General features: G+C 46.5%; 9 protein-coding genes across 9 annotated transcripts; 4 read left to right on the forward strand and 5 right to left on the reverse strand.

The window, feature by feature from the left end:
* Window positions 1-1,861: 1,861 nt before the first annotated feature.
* Window positions 1,862-3,253, reverse strand: N7469_009362 (putative citrate synthase; the record flags this gene model as incomplete). The annotated part of the gene is made up of 3 exons (XM_056648280.1): window positions 1,862-2,708; window positions 2,932-2,964; window positions 3,021-3,253. 3 exons carry the CDS (start codon window positions 3,251-3,253, stop codon window positions 1,862-1,864), a joined length of 1,113 nt encoding a protein of 370 aa, XP_056498045.1.
* A 372-nt stretch (window positions 3,254-3,625) lies between these two features.
* Window positions 3,626-4,099, reverse strand: N7469_009363 (GFA family protein; the record flags this gene model as incomplete). The annotated part of the gene is made up of 2 exons (XM_056648281.1): window positions 3,626-3,915; window positions 3,979-4,099. 2 exons carry the CDS (start codon window positions 4,097-4,099, stop codon window positions 3,626-3,628), a joined length of 411 nt encoding a protein of 136 aa, XP_056498046.1.
* A 173-nt stretch (window positions 4,100-4,272) lies between these two features.
* Window positions 4,273-4,491, forward strand: N7469_009364 (uncharacterized protein; the record flags this gene model as incomplete). Its single annotated transcript, XM_056648282.1, has 1 exon — window positions 4,273-4,491. The coding sequence occupies one exon, from the start codon at window positions 4,273-4,275 to the stop codon at window positions 4,489-4,491; it is 219 nt and encodes a 72-aa protein (XP_056498047.1).
* A 909-nt stretch (window positions 4,492-5,400) lies between these two features.
* N7469_009365 (MFS transporter) lies at window positions 5,401-7,111 on the reverse strand (the record flags this gene model as incomplete). Its single annotated transcript, XM_056648283.1, has 3 exons — window positions 5,401-5,692; window positions 5,758-5,862; window positions 5,931-7,111. The coding sequence occupies 3 exons, from the start codon at window positions 7,109-7,111 to the stop codon at window positions 5,401-5,403; spliced, it is 1,578 nt and encodes a 525-aa protein (XP_056498048.1).
* A 1,607-nt stretch (window positions 7,112-8,718) lies between these two features.
* Window positions 8,719-8,967, forward strand: N7469_009366 (uncharacterized protein; the record flags this gene model as incomplete). Its single annotated transcript, XM_056648284.1, has 1 exon — window positions 8,719-8,967. One exon carries the CDS (start codon window positions 8,719-8,721, stop codon window positions 8,965-8,967), a length of 249 nt encoding a protein of 82 aa, XP_056498049.1.
* Window positions 8,968-9,946: 979 nt separating this feature from the next.
* Window positions 9,947-12,475, forward strand: N7469_009367 (uncharacterized protein; the record flags this gene model as incomplete). Its single annotated transcript, XM_056648285.1, has 3 exons — window positions 9,947-10,840; window positions 10,897-11,462; window positions 11,518-12,475. 3 exons carry the CDS (start codon window positions 9,947-9,949, stop codon window positions 12,473-12,475), a joined length of 2,418 nt encoding a protein of 805 aa, XP_056498050.1.
* Window positions 12,476-12,683: 208 nt separating this feature from the next.
* On the reverse strand, window positions 12,684-14,275 carry N7469_009368 (glycoside hydrolase family 88 protein; the record flags this gene model as incomplete). The annotated part of the gene is made up of 3 exons (XM_056648286.1): window positions 12,684-13,958; window positions 14,034-14,186; window positions 14,249-14,275. The coding sequence occupies 3 exons, from the start codon at window positions 14,273-14,275 to the stop codon at window positions 12,684-12,686; spliced, it is 1,455 nt and encodes a 484-aa protein (XP_056498051.1).
* A 620-nt stretch (window positions 14,276-14,895) lies between these two features.
* N7469_009369 (putative MFS transporter) lies at window positions 14,896-16,628 on the forward strand (the record flags this gene model as incomplete). The annotated part of the gene is made up of 5 exons (XM_056648287.1): window positions 14,896-15,186; window positions 15,247-15,473; window positions 15,526-15,604; window positions 15,660-16,133; window positions 16,185-16,628. 5 exons carry the CDS (start codon window positions 14,896-14,898, stop codon window positions 16,626-16,628), a joined length of 1,515 nt encoding a protein of 504 aa, XP_056498052.1.
* Window positions 16,629-18,164: 1,536 nt separating this feature from the next.
* Window positions 18,165-18,860, reverse strand: N7469_009370 (uncharacterized protein; the record flags this gene model as incomplete). Its single annotated transcript, XM_056648288.1, has 4 exons — window positions 18,165-18,209; window positions 18,260-18,343; window positions 18,396-18,470; window positions 18,534-18,860. The coding sequence occupies 4 exons, from the start codon at window positions 18,858-18,860 to the stop codon at window positions 18,165-18,167; spliced, it is 531 nt and encodes a 176-aa protein (XP_056498053.1).
* Between the last annotated feature and the right edge of the window lie 645 nt (window positions 18,861-19,505).

Here is a 19,505-nt window from a genome sequence, read left to right on the forward strand (position 1 = left end):
CCAACAAGCTTGTGAATACACTTACATACGTCCATTGTACGCCAATTCTTTTAATGAACGGGTTGATAGCAGCAGCGGCGCCAGCGCCCAGAAAGCATCGGACAAGATTGTTAGCTCCATCGCCGTGGCTGGAGTAGAGTACTACAGATCGACGACTAGCACGTTCATCACCTTGTACGAGGCCGTCAGACAGAAACATATGGTAAATATCATCAAGAGAGCAATCCACAGCCGGCATTTTCCAGTGATATGTATTCCATAACCACGCTCACTGCAGCAAAGAACTGAGCGAACGATCAATGGATTTGGCCATTTATCGGTCGAAATGAAGGGCGATATGAATGAACTTACGGTCATGGGTATACATATCTGAAGTCTAGCTGGCTCCACCGGGAAACTTTTATTATTATGCTTTGGGCTACCAGTAGTAGACTCTCTTGTTTGCTAGTTCATTCGACGGTAATTCCAATCCACGGGGAAGCCATTCAATATCGCGGAAAGCAACGAGGCAAGTCCAGCAGGTATGAAACAAAACCCAATCCACAGATCATTTAGCTGATACAAGTTACCAAGCTGGCTTGGGATCCCGGCTGTGACGACATAGTAGCTCCCGGAAATAACCCCATTGGCCAGCAATACTAAGCCAATCGGGCGACGAGAGAGTAGTCGGAGAGATGACCAAGGGTTTGGAATTGTCCAAGCCTGACTGGATCGATAGGAATTAGTGGAGATTTCTGGATCATTACCCCCGATGAATCTCGATATTCTAGAAGAAACAAGCTTCCAAACTGGGCGATTCCACCCCGAAGCAGGCAATGTGCCGTCATCAACAATAGACCGACATGTCTCCGGAAAGAAGACCAAAAAAAGAAGAAAACGGCCGACGCAAGAATCGTCAGAAACCAGAACACGGCTTGCCAGCCCAAATATTTGCTCAACAGTCCTCCGGCAATTAGATCAAGTGATGGATCAAGAATATTTCCAAGTGATGATATGCCCATATACGCGCCTCTTTCGGCAGGAATAATTATATCAGCTGCGATGGCCGAGGCCAGGGCTACTGCTCCACTGCTAACACAGCTCTGTACGGCAAGCAGAATGAGAAGCGTGGGAAACGAGTACTGAATTGCCAACCCTATGCTGCTTGCGATATAGACTATGAAGCAGTAGATGTACGCGGGACGTCGACTGGTTGGTCAGCTAGGGATCAGGTGAAGGTTGGGGCAGGCCCGGAATAATCTACAAGGTGAACCATTAGCAGAAGTAACTTTAAGTGGACGGCGGTATTCCGTATGATGCGTCACTCAAGTTTTACTATGTATGTTGTAATGGTTAGATTGGTTTGGGATCGAGTGACCTTTAGATCCTCTGCAATCGAATTCAATGCTGGAAAGTAGATATTTGCTGATAGAAGCGAATAGGCCGATGCCAGTGCAGCAGCAAGAAGACGATCAGTGAAAATGGAGTACGTGTGATTCACATGGGTGACAAGTAGTGGTGTTGACTCAGTTGCCGGAGTAGTGGTGCTAGTAAATGTGCTATCATGAGGTCGACTATCTTCAAGATCGCACATTTTGGATAGCAATTCGATCTATATAACGCTTTAAATTCAGTCTGATAGCCGGTATAAACTTCGCAGTCGGGCTTGAATTTAGATTACGGCCAAGAAAGACTATTTTTGTAATCTTTGTAGCCCCAAAGAAGAAGATGAGCTGACCATTCTTTGTCCATTCTGTGGATTCAAATTTTGGAGCATTTGGTTACTTTGGCCGTCATATCTCCCGAATAGATATGCGACGGTCGAAGACGCTTACCACGTATCATTATAATAGGGAGACGAAAAGGATCAAAATACACCGAATTATGGATACATACCCATATATTCTCTCCAATGTGCCATGATACCCATTTTCCGATGGCTCAGTATAGCGGCAGGAATCATCTCCAACTCAATACCGATAGATGTGAAAACAACATTTCCATAAAAATCTGCATTGGGATACAGTTGGCGAGATTGAAAGTGTTCGTCCTTGCTAGCGGCTGCTTCGATTGATTCGGCGATTTTGAAGAGCGGGTTTGAATGAACAGGGAGGTCCTGTAGGATACTCTGGACGAATGGGATACGTCGATCGGGTTCTTTGTACTCTCGATGTCCGTACCCGAAGAGTTTACGTTTGCCTGATTTTACTTCCGCAAGAAAGGCGGGTACATTCTCTGCACCATTCACCTTGTTCAATGCACGCTGCGCAAATTCGGTAGCGCCAAAATGTAGTCGACCATGCGCAACTGTCACGGCTGAAATGAGACAGGATATCGGGTCTGTCAGTGATGTAGCAGTTGTTACAGCAGCAAAGACCGACAGTGCCATTCCGTGATCTGGATTGAGAAGAGAGAATCGACGCCAGCATGATAGATAGATTGGGTCTGGTTCTTTGGTGAGTGTATCGGTTAGTCCAGACATGGTGAAAAGGTTCTCAAAATACGATCGATTGATTGATGGAGGATGAAAATCGAGGTTTCGGTGATGGCATCTAACAAGGGCAAAGACAACGGCATAGCACGCAACCGTTCGAAGTAGAATTTCATCTGCTAGCGCTAGGTCTTCTTGGTAGATTGTCGCGTGGGTTGAACCCGGGGTTACATCAGGAAGCAAAGCCAGGTATGTGGATAGACCGACGAGAATTACTGACAACAGTGAAGAGGATTCCCTGTGACATCGGTTCCGTTATAGAAGAACAATAGCTAGGAAGGTCACTAGAGAACAGACGGAAGACGCGTAATAACATTATGCACGGTTGCTGGAATAGCGAGTATATATTGTGCCAAAGGTAGACTCAGCTCCGTTCGTTGTGATTCAGAAGGATAGATACCCCACACGAGCAGATGATACATGTCTTCGAAGTCAGCTGCCAAAGCTGTTCCAGAGTATACCCGCGGAATATCGGAGTATTTCGCTCATGGTCCCTAGGTGCAATCAGTGGGCCTGGATTGAGGTTTGAGATAGTGCTATGAGTGCCCACGAAGAGCTGATCGCAGATTCCATCACAGCAGTGTTTTGAAGGCCTGGATTAAACACCCGAAGATTACGCGAGGCCTGATCTGAGGGGTGAGTCGGCGAGGTCGCTTGGACACGCTGCAGATCAAGGGCGCGAATTGAATTCTGATAAATCGGGATGTCATAGCTGGTACTGGTACGCGAGTCAAGAATGTGTAGAGTGCCATTCGACATGATGGAGATTTGAGAGGCAATCATTCCTGCAAATTGAAGTTGTGGGGAACTATAAGTTTCCATAGCATGGGTGAACTGTATATACTATCCATGTTTTCTTTTAATTGTGGAAATTCACCGTCTGCTCGAGGAATATCGTCTACTTGTCGTGCTACCCGAAGAGAATGTGCCGTAAAAGACACGGACGAAATAAAGAATAGAATAAGCCCATCTTAGTTCACGTTTTGTCAAATTGATCCTAAGTCATGTATCATCATCATTCATTCGCAGCCTAAGTTGGCTGTTCTCATATTTCATCCCGCACATTGTACATTCCACTCTTTTCTTTCATTTGTCCACAATAAGGTATCACAGGGAAAGAACCGAAAAAGCATTGCAAGAAACACATCGAAAAGTTTACTCAGGCATGTGCTTGAAAGGCTTCTCGAGGTTCTCCTGGCAGAAGGGAAGCTTGCTGACAGTCCAGATCTCGGTGTCGGGCTTCAGCGTCTTCTTGATATCGGTAGAGAGAGTACCGGCCTTCAGGGCGATGATCTCCGGAGCGGCATCGGGATCGTGGGCGATGGGGGAGCCACACTCAGAGCAGAAGATGCGGTGGACGGCGTGGCCGGAGCTACCCTTACCAGCCCAGCTCTTGGTGGGGCCGTTGAGGGTCAGCTTATCCTTGGGGACAACAGCGACGAGAGCTAGAAACTTGGTTAATTTCTTTTCAAGGAATCGATAATGTCATTGGTAGGTCAAGGACTAACAGTAGGTTGAACCCGACTGGCGCTGGCAGTCATCGCAGTGATCATAGGCAGTGATCAGAGGAGCATCGACGTCAACAGTGTAAGTGACCGCCTTGCAGAGACAATGACCAGAGAGAGGCATCTTCACAGATTTCAGTTCAAATGAAACAATTAAACAATTGTATAGTTCTCGAGCTTAATTGGATTTGATTCCCACAGGGTACTCAGTTGAAGAAGTTGAAAAAGGAAGGAACTGAGGACCTTGCCAGTTCGAGGGTATTTAAAGGGCAGGTCACACCTTCCGTTACATCATAAATGGCAATTCCAAATCGCATCGTCGCGCCTGCCCGATCCGGCACTTCTCTCTTCTATGACAAATACTCGCGAATCACGGGATCGCCAGCCACGACCGAATATAACCTCAACGAATCCAGCCAGGGTCAACACTTCCAGCAGAAGTGGACTAAAAGCGCCCCGCACTCCACTCCATCTCACTCGGCCTGCCCCAAGATGATTCGAGACCCAAAGGTCTGACTTGTCTCGGAGTATCGATCCTACAACTCCTGGCACAATTGAAGTACATTGCTTCAGCGTGATTCCTCGATTGTTGTCCTTCACATGGTGTACAATTCTCAACAGTGGTCAAAACCCCGATATCCTGCTGAGATGAATGGTGGTTTCGAGTGGGGTCTGCGGGGCATTGTAGAACTCTCTCTCCTCAAGGGATTTGATAAGAGATGCGGTCAGCTCAGAGAAGTGATAGGGGAGTTTTGATACATCACTGCCCCTCGTGGAGCATGGTGGGGCTGCACTGCACTGCAGCTGCAGCTGCAGCTGCAAGCATCGTCGGAGTCCAACCCGGAGGGACTACTATGTACAGGTCGATGACTGGGTATGTATGGGGGATGGAATGCCTATAGCGACAACTATTTTTGGATTCACACTTAAGCCACTTGAGGAGGGTAAGAAATAGCTACCATCTCGTGGGATAAGCAGAGTCCATGGCAGCTTACTGAATGATACCCGCCACATGGCAACCCGTCGGAGGAACTGCGAGGGCACAACGCCGATCTACATGCAATCCAGCCCGGTTGGTCGGACGAGTCAAGAATGTGCAATGCAAGCCTGCTGCGAGGACACTCTGCATGGTACATGGTACTGCTGCAAGCGAGTATTCCTACTCAATCGTACTCAGTACTGGAGATCTTTTTGCAGGGTCCTTTCCCTTAGATTCATTCGCAATGCTTCGGCGTAATATTTGATATTCGACTTGTTCACTAGGATCGGCTTCTAAGACACTCAGCCTCATCCTCATGCATTACCGTAAATAGCCCTTGGAAAGAGCCAGCACATGCCATAACAGGATCTGTCAGATTTTGTTTCTATTTCTAGAGAATCATACATGCAGGATAAACCAAAGGTGTCCTCCAACGTGTACCTTTTTTATTGTTTGAAGCTGTTGTCCAAGGGTCCGTTCTCGTTTGGCGAGCTCTCTTCATCCTTGGGCTGCGGACGCTTCTCAGTCGTGGGTGCAAACTTGCTGCGAATGCGAATTTGTTTGCCATATTTGTAGAAGAGGAATGGGATTATAGAAAGCAGAGCAGCCACCCCCCCAATGAGGCTCCCTCCACCTCCTACTCCCAGTGCAGAAAACATTTGGTTAGTGAAAAGAGGTGCAGCAGCACCACAGGCGGAGCGAGCAATTGTATTTGCAGCAATTGCCGATGCAGCGTACCTAGAAAGTATCTTGTCAGTCACATAACGTAGGCCTAGTAGCGGATCGACCCTTGAATAACTTACATTAGATATACGTCAACCAGGTAGTTCAGGTATGCAACAAAAATCAGCAGTAAGCAACTGGAGAGGAAGCAGCCAGCCAGAGTCGGTACGATCCAATGAACATAACTGTTCGATAATTCGAGTCAGAATACTCGTCAAGTACAAAGTCACATCGCTTCGTTTAAGGTACTCACTTATACTCTGCAGACCATGCAAACCAGAACATGCACAACGCGAACCCAATTCCTCCAATCATTGCCAATGGCAATCGGTCTTCGGGCTCGGCATCCTCCAATTTCATCTCGCCGCGCTTGATTTTCTTCTCTCGCATGCGAGTATCAATCAAGACAATAACACCTCCGAGCAATGCACCAGCGACGGTACCAACCAGGGGCAGCTCTCCCACGCCGGAGTTCCATCCTCTTTTCTGCTGGAATACTATTGGATAGATGCTAAACAGCATGTAAAGCAACGTGTACACAAAAGCCATATAGATAGCGCACAGCATCGAGATCGGATCAAATAGGATAATCCATGGCCGAGTGAGTGCAACTTTGTAAATTCCAATCAGAGTTCGATCGCCATCCTCCACAGGAGCGCGGACATTCTCATATCCTGGGATAGCCGCTTTGCGAATCCTCTTTGCTTTGTTGTAGAGAACGATCGGTGCATAAGTTTCCGGAATAGTCAACATTCCGAGACAAGTCGGAGCGCCGAGCCACAAGAGCACATAAAAACTCCATCTCCAATCTTTCTTCAATTCCAGAAACCCCGCGACAACTGGGCCCAATGCAGGTCCAATCCAAACCATCGCTGAAAATCCAGCCATCGCATTAGCTCGTTGCAATGGGTTCCACAAATCTGCTAACACGCCGGGAGAATTGCTCAGGCATGCCGAGACAAAAGTACCAGTCAGGAAACGACCGACAAGCAACGCGCCGAAATTTGGGGGCCATGTGCAAAGGAAATTGAATGCCATGTACGAACTGAAAGTAATAATGAAAATCCATCGTCGACCGTAGAATTCGGACAAAGGAGCGAAAATCAGTGGCCCTGCACAGTATCCTAAGAGAAATAATGTAATTGTGAGACCAGCTACCAATTCGGAGACGCCGAAATGTTCCGAGATGGACGGGAAACAGCCGCTTGGCGAGCTCGATGCGAACGTCGCGTTAATCACACCAGTAATAGAGGTGATGGTTATAAAGACTCGACGCTTGAAGGACCAATTGCGAGGATTTTCGATATCATCAGGTGCGAAATCGACATGCCCATTCTCGTTGAGAAAGGGCGGGTCAGTTGAACTGGACTGCACATGTTTTGTGCGATACGGCTTATTAGCCGCATGGGACAGGATTCGTGTGATGACGGCCATTGGGGAAGATAGATTGAGAAGAAGAATTCATTTTTATCCACAGTAATCTGTTTCTTAACTATCAAGACAGCAAAGAAACAAGCAGTACGGGGTTCGAAACTTGAAATTACTAAGGGTCGGATATTCGGCACGGCCTTTCAAGTACAATGAACCTCTAGCAAAGCATTAGAAAGCCCCAAAAAGTGATCATCTAGCATAATTTCGTCATCTTTCGCTCTTAACTCCCCCCTAAAACCGGGGTTAACCCCGGCGGAGAGGGGAAGCTCTTCTACCAAGGTCCACTATGTGGATATCAGGCCAATTAGGGCAAGGGACTTTCAACCTATAATTCATTCTTTCACGCTCTCCAGTGTCATCAAGCCCTTGATGACATACCCACTTTCTATCTTTTCTATTGCAGCACTATAAAAGAATCGAAGTTTGCATTCATTTTTATTGGCAACGAGGATGAAGTAAGCAATCTATCCCGGAAGCACAAAATGGAAATTGACCTACCGAGGGCTGCGCATCATGCGCATGGACGATAAATATATACTAGATATTAATGCAGTACATCTTTACCGCCTGGACGTAGCTCGGAGGCCTATCTAGACCTCCGAGCTACCCATTTCGATAGCTTTGGCCTAAACAACTACCTCGGTACAGGAAAGGCTAGATAGTATTTACTCTAGTTTGGGGATCATTTTGACTTCTGCTTTCCTCTTCTTGCAAAACTCAATGGTAAGTGCATATACATATAGCTATACAACCAACCTGGTACCAAGCCAAACCTTTGGCTACCTAGCCTAGGTAGGAATTCCAGAGGGCATCCCAAAATGAAGCAACTAGAAAGTTCGCACAAGCCCTTGTTCCGATTCGTCGAAAAAGAGGTGAAGTGCCTGACTTTCTATTGTACCAGCAGATGGAGACTTGTAGTTGCAAAGAGAAAAGGGGACCATCGACGACGAAAGCGTCGAGCTGAATGTATTTCCTCCAATAACAAGGCCAGGGGCCAAAACGAGAGGACACCCAGTTTAGCCAACATTTTTACCCCTTGTGTCAGTAGTTGCTTGTATATTTGGGTTGGTCTTGCGTACTGGCGTTATTACTGAAAAGGATCCATGGAAATCGGGTTTCGAGATGTTCAGAAACAGCATATTCTCTCAATCCACGTACAAAATACAAGGCCCATATCCCGTCATCTTGCGCGGTAGCGTTACCAATTATAGTTCGTTCGTGAATGATGCGTGTGCCGCTTACCACAAAGCTAGCATGTGTATGGATACCTCTAATTTCTTGTTGAATTAGCGAGTAGACGTTGACAAAGCGCTTTTCATAGGGTACATTACGAAAGACAGTTCTCCTAGAACCGATCAATCACGATCCTCGATGCATGGGGGACTAACCTAACAGATATAACCGGCACCGACCGCTCTCTTCTTATCGCAATTGAGGGTACGCTTTTCGTTAATGCAGCTGAGATAATGCGCTGGGAGGACGACTGGAAGGAAACCGGCACAAAATGGCAAGGGGGAGCAGGGTTTAGCGTCTAGCTATACTGTCTTTTTCTTCGCCAAAGTGTCATCATAGGGCAGGCAAATTATGGCATTGCCTCCATTAAAGCCCTGATGGATTTTGCAGTTTATCTTAAGGACCTCGCCCTATACAATTACGCGGGTTGGTCATGGAAATATGACCCGTGTGCTGGAATCGAAGCAACTATTTCCAAAGAAACAGGCCAGAACTCCGAATCAGGGCGCGACCAGGGCCACGTTATGTCTGGCTTAGGATGGTTAGCTTTGGCAGCGCAGACTTCGAGAAATCAGGGACATGACCTCTTTAGCTTCGCAGACAACTTGCTTTCTGAAGGGTGCTGAGTACATGGCCAAATTCAACTTGAACAGCTCGGTTCCATATGGCCCGAAATGGCACCGGTGTGAAGCCATGTTGGTGGATGGACCCTGGGAAAAGATCTCAGAACATAATAAGGGGTTTGTGTATGAGTCTGAAGGAGTGCTGAAGAAGTCACCAGCTGCCTGAGATACTCTATATTATGCTCCGAAGGAAAGGCATTTGCCAAACCCTTGGACTGCTAAGGCTAAGAAAGCGTTTGATGCGGATGGCGGAGAAGTGGTTGTAGGAGGTGACATGCCTGGATTTGGAGATCTCCTCTAGGCTTCTGGCTCATAGAAAGGGATATTTTGATACTGGTTTATCTGATATTGTTCCATGCACGGAGAGCACTCAATGCCTTAGTCCTCAAACTTGGTCTAATTCACAAACCAAGATAGCAGTGGGCAACCTTTTGTTGAATTACTGGTGGCTTTTATCAAGTGTAAGCTACCCGAAATTGGTGATTGTTGGATCTTACTTTGCCGCTGTCATTTTCAGAAGTCTTCAATCACAGAACCATATAAAAAATGTGGCAATTCTTGATACCACCAATTCAACTATCCATCATCTAACCAGAGACTAAATAGTTGGCGACACTCTATTTGTAGTCATGTGCCAAGCTAAGCCCTGTAAAGAAAAACCACGTCGGGGCAACCTCCGGCCTTTCCTCCGCGCCGGACGGGGTGGGCTTCGTTGAACTTGATTGGTGCCCAGATGCCAAACAACCCCGGACTTTTACCGAGTGGATGATTCGAAACGTTCGTACAGACAGAGAAGACATGTAAGTCAAGCTTGCGTTTTCTGTGAAGCCTTCTGTAGTTGAACATTGCACGACCGCAGCGGGGTTCAGTCAGCCATTTTTTATCTTTGAACAACTGTCCTTAGAGATCAAGCTATCTGATAGCTCGACAAGGACTTCGACTGCGTTTGCCGCGATGAACTGACATATTTTCTAGCCACCAAATGCCCCAAGTTCAGTTGGACTCAATGCCCCCAAAATCCAATCACGGTCTCAGTGCCACTGGGGAAAATGCCAATGGCCCCGAGCTACAAGAAGCAGCAAAACCCGAGGAAGATATCCCAGCTTGTCAATTGTGTCGCAAGAAGAAAGCTCGATGCAATCGCGCCCAACCCTGTGCTCAATGCATGCGGTTCAACGTCCCCTGTGTATATGAAGATCGGCATACAAAGCCAGGTCTCCGTGCAGGCGCGGTTGACCAGCTTTGTCGTCGCATCGAAACGCTAGAGAATATGTTTCTTGGTCAAGAGATGATCTGGCAGCAGATGTGGCAACTCCTATGTCCGAATACTTCCATTCCAGAGCCACTCACGCGGACCTCAACGATCTCGGACTTGGCAGTGCGCCGAGAACAACTCAAATCCTCCCTGCTGCTCGCTGCATCATCTCGAGAGAACGATCAAGATCCCCAACAAATGGAAAAGGAGCTTCCAGAAGTGGAGCCAAGTGAGCGTCGCACAAAACGACCACGTCCTAATGATGTACACCGTGCATCCTTTCTTCTTAGCCATGGTAGGGATTCGAGCGAGATCATTCCCCCCGAGATCATGGATGAACTAGTCGACTTTTACCATTTCAATATCCACCCTTGGATTCCCATCATTCATATGGCAAGATTCCGCGAACGTATGCAATTAGTACACGAGCATCCGCGAATCACATGCATCCTCCACGCTATGATAGCTGTCTGTGTCCGATTTTCTCGAAATGATCATTTTCCCGACGAAGAGATAAAATCCAGACTTGCAGAGAAAAGCCGCCAGAAGGTAATATTGGATAGTACGGAATCATTTTCGGTTGAGAATTTGCAGGCGCTGGTCATTCTTGCATTCGAAACTGTAAGCAATAAGATCCTCCTATTCAATTCGAAGTAATTTACTTACATAAAGAAAAGATCTGCCGGGGTCGCGGCCCGTCCTCGTGGTCGATAGTGGGCAGTATGGTTAGCACAGTTGAGCATCTACAGCTGGATGTTGAGGAAGATGTGCTATACGGTGCAGCGAGCCATGGAGAAACTTTGATTCGACGAATGGTCTTTCTGGCCCCCTCTCACTCGTGGAGTGAAGCTGAGGAACGTAGAAGAATCTTTTGGACTGTCTTTTTGATGGACCGCTTTTGCAGCATATCGACTGGGTGGAAAGTCAGTCTTACCAACAGTGATGTTAAACGTCGACTTCCTTGCGAGGGGGCACTCTGGCAGAAAGGACAGGCAATTCAAACCCCTTATTTTGGGTTATCCCACTCAAAGGAAAACGCAACGACCCCAATACTAAACGGAAATCTTTCTAAAGAAGTAGAAGGACAGGATTCTATTGGTGGATTTGCGTACAATATTGAGGCTACCGAGTCTCTCGCTCTCGTCGCCAACTTCTTTCTTCATCATGCGTTTATTGTTGACGATGCTGAAAAGGCCCAGCTGTGGCTGATGCAGTTCAAGGAACTGGACCTGCGACTAATTCAGTGAGTACCAAGAGCCTTCTTTAATATTCTCCTTTTTTAACACATAAGTTCCTAGATGGAAGCTCTTCCTTCCCTCCAAGTGGCGAGAAGCATGTGCGCTGAACAACGATGGAGTCATGGACCCGAACCTCACATTAGCTCATATCACTCATAATACTGCAGTAATCTTGCTTCATCAAGGAATTGCTTGGCCTCCACCTCACTGGCAGATGTGCCCAGTCAGACTTCCATCTGCTTCATCTGCCGAAACTTGTCTAGAAGCCGCGTCTGAAATAGCTACAATTGGACAGCAGTTCCTCTCTTTCTCGCCGATATTCACAAATCCTCAATTTCCATTCTGTCTTTTCATCGCCGGCCGAATGCTTTTAGCCCACGCGAGATACAACAATGTTCCTGTTTCCTCTGCGCTAGAAACATTGACAGCTAGTTTGCTTGAAGTCTCCCAGCGATGGAGTGGTCGCACTGAGACAGCGGTGCCGCGTGGCGACAATTTAGCTTCAAGCTTCGCGAAACGTCTTATAGAGGCTCGGGGTGATGATCTGGCTTCCACGCATAGCCTTAGCTTAGATATACGGCAGACTGCGTATTCCGACGAGTCTAAAGAGCAACCACGGATCCCTGGAACCAATACATCTCCGTCAGATAGAGCTCCGTCAGCGACAAAGCCTGTAGACGGATCGACGTTAGCTGGATATATGAATAGGTCGAAGCACCAAGAGTCCTTTGCCCTTGACTCGTTTAGCTTAGCATTCCCACCTCTTCCACTGGCTTTCGAACGGGATTTTCCGATTGTTCCAAATGATAGTCATCTTCCGACGTCTATGCAGAATGCTGGTAAACAGGCTGCTTCACACATGGATCCGCAATCACCAAATCCTCATCATCTCAACATGTGGCAAAATCCAAGCGATACGTACGATCACGGAATTGCGGGCTCACAGGAGGATTTCTCCCACCTTTTGAACATTGTACCCAGTCCAGGACAACTCGTCAGCCGTTATGGCGGGATTTAAGAGTCCCTCGGTTATCACGATATAGCACCCGATGACCAAAAGTCGCTTCGTTCAGATATGCCTCAACGACGGTCTACATTGCGTATTACCATGCCATGATCAAACCCTCGGCGATCGAAAAAGTGAGGAGATAACCATATCATTTTTTCTAGTGTATCATTTGCAACTCTACATGACTCCCTAGGAGAGATCCATGTTCATTACAGATTTAGAATCCTATGGTATCAATCAACCCCAAATCCAGCAGCATGTTCCCAAACAGCAAAAAGTAGTAATCAGCATAAACCAACCCATGATTTGACCAGCGTCTTGGTGCGAACTCATAATTGTTGATGGTAGCACCGTGCAAGATACTCTCGCTGACCGTCGAGTCTGATTCATTTACGACGGTCATACCATCGAAGCCATCTCCATTCTGCACATCAATACAGCCGGTTGGATAGACCGGAACGTGAGAAGCAGATGGCACTCTCTCAAAGCGGCATTTGGGCAAGTTCAAATACTTGCTAAATGTGCGATCCACCAGCTTCATCGCCTCGAACAAGTAGAACTCACCATCTGCACTGTGTTTTAAGTGTTTGTACAGCAGAAGCATACCACAGGCAGCGATCATAGCAGCGGATGTATCACGTGGGCTCACTTCTTTGATCGGTGCAGTCAAGTCCCAGTATGGTACTCCATCGTCGGGTAAATGGGTAATGAAGTAGGAAGCTAACTCCTTCGCGGTAACGAGGAAAGAAGGATCATTCGTCCACTCGAATGTCTGCATGAAGCCCAAAATCCCCCACGCCTGGCCTCGAGCCCAGCAGCTGGAGTCACTGAAGCCCTGATTAGTAAATTTAGCCTTCACACTCCCATTCCCTGAATCAAAATTGACAACGTGAAAGGTCGAATGGTCATCTCTTATATGATGCTTTTGCGTTGTGTGGGCATGCATCAGAGCCTTGTCAAATAGATCCTTATTTGAGGTTTCATGCGCGACCCAGAATAGAAGATCTAGGTTCAACATGTTGTCGATAATTACCAGGAAGTCCTGAGATGGGTCGGTGAATGAGTACCTATTTGTGATGCAGATATCCCAGCTGCGGAGACACTGTGTCGTGGTATTGAACCTGCTGGCGAGTGACTGGGCCGCCATGACGAGGCTGTTGTATGCAGCTGGGTCCCGATGGAGCGTCCATGACTTCATTGCCCATGGCGCGATCATGAAGCCCAAGTCATGGGTATCTCGCTTTAGCGCATTGGTGTGCAAGTTCTTCGTCCACCAGCGGCACAGGTATTCTAATTGAAGAGGATGTGGCCATGAGATGGGGATATTTCTTTTCTTTCCCGAATGGTGGGCAATCTGAGGATGGCGAGTCAAGCGTTCGAGAAGAAGATACATTGATCCAGGGAAGAAGCCCGATGTCCAGAATTCCAGGGTACGGTAGACATACATGCCGTTTTCATTTGTGTATTCAGGATAGAGTATGGGTGGTTTGCTCTGTCTTTGGTATCAGAGCTCAGTCATACATTTCTAACGTGAAGTTTCTCCTCAATCCTTAATATGGTATCTTACACTCGAAAGAGCCTTGTTTGCTATCTTCCATACTTTCGCCACGACAGACTCGGAGTAGAGAGCCTCCAGTAGGTACTCCGAGACGACATGGACTGGAAATTTAACGCCATTTGTGCCGTTCAAATTCACTACGCCCGGCTTTTCCCCGATATCCTAATTGAAAAATCAATAAACAAAGTGCAAATTCTGGGGATTCTTTCGAAAAGTGAACATACCGTGGTTCCTGCTTCGATTGGAGACATTTTGAATTCGTGACTCAAATCTGCCAGTCCATCAAGTTTGATTCTCTTTTCTTCCAGCAATAGGAGCCACAGTCTTCTATACTTATTTAACTTATTCAACTGCAAATTTTATTTCCCTCGTAGCAAGTTCCGATAGATGCCCGGGCTCCCGGTATCAAGAGAGAACGGGACATATGTATCCAATTTCTGACTTGATCAATCTTTTTTATTCCATCCTATTAAGACGTACCTGCTCAGGAAGTCCCATTTTTAGTATCGGGTATCCATAGCTGTTCACTCTACGCAAAAGAAGCCAATCAATCCGATCCAATGATGATGATCTGTAACACTCAAAAATCTGGGGGATTATTCGGAGCACCTCCGGCCGCTTTCACCAAGCCAATTGGCGGAGCATTCCCCGGTACAACCTCCGCCCATCAACCTCTTTCCGGTGTTCCAGGATGTCGGGGGAATTAATCAGTCTGTCCTCGACATATAACGTGGACTGAAATTTGTTATGATATGGCCATCGTGGCAATAAAAACACCCAAATGAAGCTCTGTTCTCAGGGGAACCTCGTTATGAAATACAAGTCTTTTTGACACCTCAATCAACACCGTCTGATCTCAACCTCTTCCAGGATGACCTCAAAAGAAAGCAAAACTGGAGCGAGTTCCACACACGAGGAGCTACAACCAAAATCGATAGCAATTGCAAGCCATGTTGAGACACAAGTAACAAAAGATCCCTACGTAGCTGGTTTGGGTGTCGTAATCGATCCAGCTACAAATAGACGACTATTCTGGCAAATCAACCGCCGGATTTTGGTTATCCAAGTCATCACATACTTTCTCCAATCTTTGGACAAGGGGATTCTCAATTATGCCTCGATTATGGGAATCAAGACCGACGCTCATCTTGTCGGTCAGGAGGTAGGCTGTCTATCGAATTCATGACTATGTTTTGTACCTCGCACTCACACTGAATTTCAGTACTCCTGGCTCGGAACGATTCTCTATATTGGAATTCTGGTCGGCGAGTATCCGCAAAACTTCCTCCTGCAGAAGCTTCCTTTGGCAAAGACTCTTGCCTGTAATGTGTTTATCTGGGGAGTTGTTGTCGCCTCTTCCGCTGCATCAACACGCTTCGGTTCGCTTATGGCAGTTCGGTTCATGTTGGGCTTCTTCGAAAGCTGCGTTCAACCTGCCATGATGCTATTGTAAGTTTCCATGACTTTAAATATAATAGATATAAAAACTGATGTCGACAAGGACAGCTATGTGGTATAAGAGAGAGGAGCAAGCTTTATTGAACTCAATTTGGTACTGCATGTACGGGGTTCAATTGATGGTATTTTCTGATCTGACTCGGCCACTTGCAATTCGAATTACTCACACCAATACAGATCGGTGGCCTAATATCTTTTGGAATTTCCCACTTCACCGACGGGCCTATCAAAAACTGGCAACTTATGTTCTTGGTCCTTGGTCTGGCAACCTGTGTCTGGTCGTTATTCATCGGGGCTTTCCTTCCGGATAGTCCTATGTCGGCGAAGTGCTTTAGTGAGGAAGACAAGGTACTAATGATTGAGCGAGTGCGACATAATGAGACCGGTATCGAAAACAAAGAATACAAGAAAAATCAAATAATCGAAGCATTGAAAGACCCCTTCGTTTGGTGTTGCTTTATGCTGATCACGGTCGCTAATCTAGTTATTGGTGGCCTCGGGGTTTTCTCTAATTTGATCGTCCAGGAATTTGGCTTCTCAACTCTTCAAACTACCCTGCTCAATATTGCTCAAGGCTCCTGGACCATCATTGTCATGGTTGGGTCTGCATGGATATCGCAAAGGTTGCAACAGACGTGCTTTACAATGATCGTAAGCAGTGTTGCCCTCGCACAAAGACTAGCTATTAACAAGATATACTAGCTTTGGACAATCCCGGCTATCGTCGGAACAATCGTGATCTTGGTCGTCATACCAACCCGCTCAAATGCAGGTGGAATGCTTATCGCCTTTTACTGCACACAATTCTTCCTCGCTGAAGGCAACATGATCATCTCTCTAGTGACCCGTAACATTGCTGGACAAACGAAAAAGGGTATCACAATGACTATAACCTTTATCGGGTGGGCTGTTGGCAACCTAATCGCACCACAAATTTTCCAAGACTCCGATGCACCGCGGTACCTCCATGGTTTCCTGGCTCATATTGTCATTTATGCCGTTTTCATTGGTTTGACAATCTTAACTCGTGTGATTCTTATGGCGAGAAACCGCTCAAAAGGGCAAGGTTCGACTGAGGTCTCTCATGAGCTGGCGTTTGATGATCTAACGGATCGGCAAAACCCTAATTTTCGCTATGTTTACTAGTGAGAGCAGATTTACTACACGAGTGTTGGTTTAATCTGTGTCTTGTCATGGCGAGGTGTACCGATCTGAACATAGAGTTCTTTATGATCCTTTAAATGCACAATCGTAGTCGCACACCAACCACAATTGAGAACGCAAAGAGCTACAGCCATATTGATACAGCTAAGCCGTGCTAATATGTAGTTCATTTCAGATTTGGAAGAGTACGAAAATCTATGATGACTGGGGATGTAGCCAGACAAAGGGGACAGTCTTGGCCTAAACAATAAATTGGTGCTGTCCTGTTACACAGGATATAGAAAATCAACACTAGAGACGAAATGAGATATTGGCTATAGATAGAAAAGTCGGATTGTACTCTGCAGTAACATCTGAAGTAGACCTGATCACTCTGCGGATGGCTATTAAACTCTAGGAGCCAAACCATTTTGCTTATAAGTGCCTTGTTTTGAAAAATGTCACTCTGCAGGTGCGCCGGAGCAAGCATCTCATACTTCTTTTTGACAGACTATCTAGGGGACTATTGATAACCAAGTTTATGATTACAAACGAGACCGGCATTGTGCCACGATTCTGTATACATACTTGACGGGGGTCTCCTGACTTTCCTTTTCCAGCTTTCGCACCTTCTCACGAATAAATGAGACATAATTATGTTTTGGTTCATGTTATGGGCTCGAATGGCTATTTGCTGACAGACCATGTAAGAAGCTGCCTATCATTTGGTGACATACTCAGCAGGTTCTAACTGCCTTGGTGCTTGTTCATTAAGGGAAACCCCAAGTTTCCTTCTCAGTGTGTGGCATCAAACTTGACTCGCTAATTTGTGCTAGGCGGTATAATATCGGATTCATTTATATACCTTGCCCGGCGGCAGATGGCCGAAAGAATTCATATCCTCTCTATAGATGAAAGCTCTTTTTCTTCATTTTGTAACTTATATTGATCATCGATACCGGTGAGCAGAAATTCTGATCTGAATTGGTGACCTTTGGCCGTTCTCATAGGGGCACATGTGTGGCTGATAAATCTGACAGAGGCGTAATAGCCTATATTGGTGAACTAGTAAAGCTAACAGTATAAGTTGTGTCAGTCGTATCTAGATAGATCCTCTTCGCAGATCAACTGAGAGATATTGTTTTCGTTGACATAGCTAAATGCGGCTTTTGTATTTGTATTGATCAATTTGCACACTATTTCATGCTATTAATGGGGCTTTGCTGGACGCCGAAAATGTATACTCAGATGTAGATATATCGAGCAAGTCTGGTCAATTACCGAGGGATATCTGATATCTTGTCTTCTGCAGTCTAATATTGATACTCTCCTTCAACTTGTGAATGCCGCCTAAGCCTCTACTGCAAATACTGAGAGAGTACTAGGTGGCATTATGCTTCAAGTTTCTCATCCATGTCAGCAAAATGAATGATCAAAGTCTGCTTATCCTGGTAGTTTTATGTTCCTTGATTTCTATTCTTGCATTGCTTGATCATATTTCTATGGCTAGGAGATGAATAATATACATTGATACTGATACTACAAACTATCCCGCCGTGCTTGGTCGACTTTATCTGCAGCACTCTACAAACCTCGTCAATGCAATCATCGCAAGACTCTTCTCTCCCACTTACCTGCATTTGAGATGCCATTCCACCGCTAGGAATGACTCCTCCATAGAACAACGACTCGGCCCGCTGGGCTTCGCGCGCATCTTCCTTAGTCACATACACAGACATGTCCACGCCAACAGGGGGGGGTCATCTGTACTTCGTTCTGGTTGGCGATGGTACGAACCTGGGCCGAGATAGATCCAAATCCCGGTGCACGGTGGAATGCACGACCCTACATGATCATTGCATATCAGCATCGCTCATCGTACGATCGTTGATCGCTGCCGGAGCCTACCTCCGTCGATTGTATCTCCCGTGCATCTCTTTGCGTGATATCTATGGATGGTTTGCGCGATACTTCGTCTACCTTGGTATCGAAATTCATTTGTCTCATTGCGATACTTTGTGCCGTTGCTACATTAACATTTAGCTTTTCAAGTTCAGAACCATAACGCTTCAATAAGCTCGGGTCAAAGTTACCAGCTGGCCCACCACGGACCGGGCCGCGGCCTGTCAATTCGCTCTCGGCCTGTGAAATAGTCGAGACGTCGGCCGGAGTAATGCGCTGGCCAGTCTCAGCGGCGTGCTTCAATTCGGAGACGGAGGGGATGTCGAACGTCATTGTGCGGGTATCCTGGACACTATGCGAAAGTATATACAATAGATGCGTATAACCGTGCAAGTATTATGCGATTGACTCAAGACTTCAATGTAGAGCTGTATATATATATATATGGTAAAGGTACAGTGATGTCACGCTGAAAGCATTACTCGCCTCAATCATGGTGGCGCTGCCACTCGATCTGGTCTGGAACTTAAATATGGCAATTCTACGCAGACTATAGAGCTGTAAATTACGTGGATGGCCTGCGAACAATTGCGCATTTTCTCATGAGGGTGAGAATTGCATTTGGTACTGAGAACACATGCTGCATTAACATATCCTCGAGTGGTAGAGTTTTATACAACCGATGGTACCTTAAGATTCGTAGCAAACGTGGTACCAGTATTGGGGACTAACCCCAAGGTCCCCGAGATTGAACTGAATACTTCATGATAGTTAGACCTAGGTAGGGTTTCCTTTAGCTTCCAGGGTTGCCCTGATGATCAGGGCAACCCTGCGACCGGCCGTACCGAGTGCAAGTTCAAGTTGTGACACTCAGATTCCGTGGTCGAATGAGACCTCTGCCTGGCGAGGTGAGCAGATTGCAGGTAACCGTAGGAAAATTCTAGATTTGGGTCGTTCGAAAATGGTGTGACTTCGATT

This window comes from Penicillium citrinum (genome assembly GCF_028827155.1).
Source record: "Penicillium citrinum strain IBT 23319 chromosome Unknown utg000008l:1.0-2707905.0:1.0-2709502.0, whole genome shotgun sequence".
NCBI classification, from domain to species: Eukaryota; Fungi; Ascomycota; class Eurotiomycetes; order Eurotiales; family Aspergillaceae; genus Penicillium; species Penicillium citrinum.